The following is a 5,715-nucleotide window of genomic DNA, read 5'->3' as shown; positions in this document are numbered from 1 at the left end:
GAAGTGTGAAGAGTGTTTTGTGGGCTCACGGAAGTGCACAATCTTTTTTAATTTTATTCAGTGCGGGCAATATGTATACACAGAAACACATGCTCTTATTTTGCCGCTTGGCGCATAAATTAAAACACCGGCGGAATGAATTTTCTTTATTTTTTTTTTGAGTCCTGCCGGACGCTCAACTCTGTTTTTCCCTGCTCAGCTTCTGGCTTGCGGGGAGGTGTGCGAGCTCTGCAATTGTACTGATTCCAACTGCCTCATTTTATTGTGCGTTGCTTGGGTGCTGCCATTTGTTGCTGTGGCGTGGCTGTGTGACTTGTCTCTCTCCTTTTGCTTCCGCTCTCCGCTGAATGGGACTTATTTTGTGCTGAAGGCCACACGCAAGTGGTAGGAGTGATGGCGATGATGACTGGCCGTGTGCTGCTGGTGTGTGCCCTCTGCGTGCTGTGATGCGGTGCTGTTTTTGGACACGCGACGGAAGGTTACTGCAGTGAGGGTGGAGGGAGCGGTTTAAGGCACACGAGTAATGGTGGAGATGATGGCGTTTCTATAAAAGCGGACTGCGGGTTGCTATCCACTCGAATGGGATTAATAAATGCGGTTGAAGCTGCGGATGAGGGAGGATTGGGCGGTGATGCAGGTTCATCTCAGGATAAGTCGAAGGAATCATTGCAGGATAAGAAATTGAGCGGTAATACGGAGGGCGATGCAGCGCTTGGCTCAGGGGGAGTTGTTGTCGCAGATCCACCACCACCAGCAGCAGCGGCACCACTGCAGAAGCCCGGAGGAAGAAATACAGGAGAGGAGGGAAAACAAGAAGAGTTGGATAAAAAAGGAAATGAAGCAGAGGATAAGAGTAGAGGCGAACCTGGTCCCCCAAAACCAAAACCTGAACAATCCTCTTCATCAGCATCTGGCGGCCCTGGCACTCAGAGTGATGTGGAACTCGCTTTGGAGGTTACTTCCGAGAGTAATAAATTCTCCGATGACGCGCTGAAACAAGAAAATGCGGGTAAAACGGAAGTAACAAAACTATCGGACGGAGAACCAGAAAAAGGCAAAAGTAATATGGCACTCACGGAGACACATGACAGTCAAGCGGAACAGAAAGAAACACAACTACCAACACTACCAACAACACAAGTGAATGAACATTACAGCTCTGGAGATACCGTGGCTAAGCAACAGCTACAAAAACCCCAAAGTGAAATGGACCCAAAGAACAATTCACAAACAAAGAGCGCTGTTACAATCACAGCCAGTCAGCACAATGAACCATCTGCCGACCATGCAGGATCAAGGCCACCATCACCCGCGGCAAGCGGTGATGCCGCCAATAATGAAACCGACAAGACCACTGAAGACGGCATCCCGAAGAATGATTCAGCAGCTGATGGTGAAGAGAAACGAGAGGAAAAAAGAAATGAAAATATGAATGCCAATCCGAGGGAAACACCGGTTGAAGCCTCAGCCATGAAACCCACAAAGGCGACTACAGATGACAGTGACGGCAGCACCGCGGCCTCCCACACCACCTCCCCTCTTTTGCTTCTTCTTGTTGCGTGTGCGGCTGCGGTGGTGGCCGCGCGAGAGTGAGGGAGAGAGAGCCGTGCACCGCCCGCACACACACTCTTCCTTCTCTCTCTGTGTGTGTGTCCCCTTGCATGGACTCTCGCCCTCACCTCACCCCGCGAGGCACACACAATAATGTGCCCATTGTATATATGCATGCACACCCATGCAGGTCCGTTGGTGCTCTCTTTTGCACGACACGCACCGCTGCCGTCCTGCCTGGCTGCATGGGCGGAGCACCGTAACTGTTTCTGTTTTGTTTTTATTGCATTGAGTGGGCGACCTCTCTCTCTCCCTCTGTGTGTGTGTTTTGCTTTACGGGAGCAATGAGAGTGTGTGTGCGCTGGTCGTCCCACGCTGCGGCTTTTTGTTTTATTGTTTTACTTGTTTTGTGGTTGAGTGCACCCATTCCGCGGGATGCGTGTGTGTGTGTGTGATGATATGAGTAATTTGCGTGTGTGCTATCTGCCTCTCTCTGCCGTTGCTTTCTTTGGATTTCCTTGTGCCGCACAGCTGCTCTGCAAGTATAGGCGCTGCCAAACACACAAGCACATGCGCACACGCACACCATTTGGCACACTCTGTGTAGCGGCGTGAACGCTGAGGACGCACGCACTCTGCGGATGGTCACGGCGGACACTATGGGCCTCGGTGTGTTGGCGCCCGTGGATGCCTTTGACGACGCTCCAATCCGCCGCGTTGGAACGGCTGTGTGGTGGTGGGGCGGCGGGGACAGCAACGGCGCACACGCTGACTTCCACGCCGTGGACTCACAGTAACCTTTTGGACAGTGGCGGTGCGGATGGAACTGTCACAATGATCGCACCGCCGGCATTCTTGTTGTCGAGTTCCCCGAAATGAGAGCAGTGAAAGAAGGTTCGTCCGCATGACTCTTTGCATCTCCGCTTCAGGTCTGTGCATCACAATTGGGGTTGCCGTGCGGTTATGCCATCTGACATGATCTGCTGGGAGAACGCGCCGTGCGATGCTCCAGCACCTTGGACTGGTGCTGTGCCGTTGGCGGCTGTTGAGTGGCCGGTCACACAAATATTGCAGCACCACAAGGAGGAAGGACCAAACACTCCGCGTGGAGGGAGCGTTGTGGCCGATGAGGACTCTGTGCGACGGTGATGGACGTTCCCTCGACGACGGATTGACGGTCAGTCTCTTTGATGGAGTCGGTGCGCACACAACATGCGGTGTGTATGGCCGCTTCTGTGGTCTCCTGTTACTCCGCAGCGTGCGCCACATTCTGACGCATCACTGAAACAAAGTCATCTTGTTTTTTTTTCCTCTTTTTTCTTTGCTTCTCTTTTCCCACAGCCAGGTTGCACTGCTACTGCTGCTGCTACTCACGCGAAACCAAGAAATGCATTTTCCTCAAGCCATGCGCCAGCCACGCCACGCCACGCCGCTTCTCCCACTCGTGGTGTTGCTGCTGATATACTGTGCCAGTGGATGTGTTGCTGCCGCTCCCGCCACACAATACCGCTGTGGGTTTGACGAGATGATGATGAGGAGCGGCCCGCTGTCGACTGCGGTGGTGCGTGAGGTGCCGCGCAAGGGACAGGGCGCGATGCAGGCGTACACCGTCGCCACACAGGATGACGACAGTGGCTGGGAGCCGATCCGCATCGCGGTGTTCACGGAGGATTTGGAGGGAGGCACGGATAGAAGGAAGAGGAAGAAGTACTGCGAAGAGGGAGAGGATGAGTGCTACAACGCCTTGGGGCACAAGGTGTCATGCACACCAGAGCATGTCTTGACGGAGGAAAAGAAACAATTGTACACTGGAAAGATTCTACCTGGTGCTGTCAAACTGCACGCCGAGCGGCTACTTGTGAAGCCCGCTTCTGGCAATCTAAATGTGCCGACTATGGGAAGTCCGTGCAACCAATTTACGATTTCCACTGAACACAGGAGAAACGGTGTGCTGAACGTCGACTTTATCATCTACGCTGCTGCTATGCCATCAGGTACTAAAAGCATGGCTGTTTGGGCGGTCACTTGTAGCACATGGGGTGATTTTCGTCCCTCTATTGGCGCCATGAACTTTGATCCGAAGTACATGACCGACACGGCGTGGAGCGTTCGCGTTGCCGCGCACGAACTTGCACATGCTCTTGGGTTCAGTAAAGAGAGAATGGAAGAAAAGAGCATGTTGAAATCAGCTAACATTGTGCGTGGGACACACCGCAGGATGGTGGCAGGGAAGCACGTTCAGGAGAAGGCGAAAGCGCACTTTGGTTGTGACTCTCTCGAGGGAATGGAGCTGGAGGACGAAGATGGTGTATCGTCAAGAAAGATCCCTCACTGGAAGGAACGCCACGCGCGGGACGAGCTGATGGCTCCCACAGTTGGTGCCGGCTACTACACGGCTCTGACGATGGCGGTTTTCGCGGATATGGAGTACTACAGCGTGAATTGGAGCATGGCGGAGCCGATGAGCTGGGGCAACAGCACTGGCTGCGACTTCCTGGAGAAGAAGTGCAATGAAACCACGAATCTTGCCGGCAATTATCCTCGCATGTTCTGCGATGACTCCGACAAGGAGACGCTTCGCTGCACTTCCGACCGCCGTCACGTCGGGAAGTGCACCGCAACCATCGTTGAGGACAAGGGGAGTCTGGTGGATAGGGACGTTTGCCCTGTTGTTTCTTTGGAATTTCACGAAATATCCTCCGGGACAACTTACAATGCGTGCTCGGACGGAACTGTGACTTCTCTCCCTGGGTCGCTGACTGGCGACGGCTCGTGGTGCCTGGATGCGGAATTACTGGAGAAGAAGGACGATAATGGCCATAAAAGCGTCAAGGGAGTGTGCGCGCAGGTGCTGTGTGAGGAGGGAACAGTGAAGGTGAAGTACAGTGAAAGCAAGGATTTTCAGCCTTGCCCTGAAGACACTGACATCCCAGTGACGCTGAATGGTTTTGAGCAAGATGGGAAGATCAAGTGCCCCATTTACGGCGAGGTGTGCACCATTGCCGCGAACGGCAGCAGTATTGTCATTCCGAGAGCGTTGGAGGATGATACGCGAGAGGAGCGAGGAGAGGAAGGAGAAGCGGCTGTGGCTGCTCCGGCGTTGTCTCCTGGAGCGGAAGCTCTTACAAAGGCGTCCCCTGCCGATTTGCCTGCTGAGGAGTACTCGTCTGAAGACGGACCCAGTGAAGAAGCGTCCACTGCAGAGGCGTCTCCTCCAGGTAAAAATTCTGAAGCTCCAGTAGTGCAAGCGGCATTGAAGCAGCCTCAACAAGAAAGTGAAGCAGAACAAATGACAGCGGTGGGGGAACCTGCCACTACACAGCAAGTGCCACCGGATTCATCGCAGGAAAATGCGGAGAGGGCGGCGACTTTGAACTCTCATGCCGTTGGAGGAGCAACAGGTGATGCCGGCACTGTGCGTGAGAGGAGGGTGCTGCCGCTGCTTCTTCTGCTGTTGGGACTGTGGGGGTTTGCGTCTCAGTGAGGGGTGAGCGACTGCAGCGTGGAACAATTGCGACCTCCCCTGCACAGAATTGCGTCCAAGAACTAATTCTTTTGAAAAACTTTTTTTTTTGCTTTTTTACTTTATTTACATTTTATAATTGTTTCTTTTCCTGTGCGTAATATAAGTCTTTTTTGTGCGTTTTTTCATTTTTCAATGTTTTTGTTTTTTTTTTCAAAAAATATTTCTGTTTGCTGTTTTAATTTTTTATTTCTCACTCTCTTCATCCCTTTGCTTTTCTTTCTTTTGCTTTTGGGGGCAATCAATATGGACGTTTTTTCTTTTCTACTCTTCCCTCTTTAATTGCTTGTTGCTGCGCTCTTCCTGCGAGGGGTGCCGTGTGTTTCCGCCCAACTGCTCCACTCGCACACCCACCGACACGCTCACGACGACGGCCCTGTGCGCCTCGCCTGCTGCACGCATGAGGAGGGGCGGCGACGAACGGCGCGCTGAGGGAGCCGTGACGTGTGGGCGTGCGACGAGGGCCTGTGGGGCGGAGCACACATTTCTTCCCTCTTGTTTTGTTTTCTTTGCGTCCAGGGCTGGCAGACACCCGCAGCGCCACACACACACAGCCACACCCTGCCGCCGTGTTTTTAAGATTTTTTTGCTTTGCGTGTTTATTTTTTCTTGCGCCGGCAGTTCCTTCGGGGTCTGTCTTG

General features: G+C 53.0%; 1 protein-coding gene and 1 pseudogene across 1 annotated transcript, besides 3 other annotated features; both read left to right on the top strand.

Annotated features, from left to right (window-relative positions):
* Positions 1-5,715: part of a sequence feature (areas not merged during assembly with more than two copies in the genome that could not be assigned to a particular haplotype) that runs on past both edges of the window.
* Tc00.1047053507637.180 lies at positions 394-1,593 on the top strand (annotated as a pseudogene).
* Positions 2,847-2,886: a sequence feature (A-rich).
* On the top strand, positions 2,939-5,035 carry Tc00.1047053507637.170 (surface protease GP63, putative; the record flags this gene model as incomplete). The annotated part of the gene is made up of 1 exon (XM_810565.1): positions 2,939-5,035. The coding sequence occupies one exon, from the start codon at positions 2,939-2,941 to the stop codon at positions 5,033-5,035; it is 2,097 nt and encodes a 698-aa protein (XP_815658.1).
* Positions 5,116-5,301: a sequence feature (A-rich).

The sequence above is a fragment of the Trypanosoma cruzi genome, genomic scaffold (genome assembly GCF_000209065.1).
Source record: "Trypanosoma cruzi strain CL Brener 1047053516287 genomic scaffold, whole genome shotgun sequence".
Classification (NCBI taxonomy): Eukaryota; Euglenozoa; class Kinetoplastea; order Trypanosomatida; family Trypanosomatidae; genus Trypanosoma; species Trypanosoma cruzi.
This window is presented reverse-complemented; position numbering and strand designations above follow the sequence as displayed.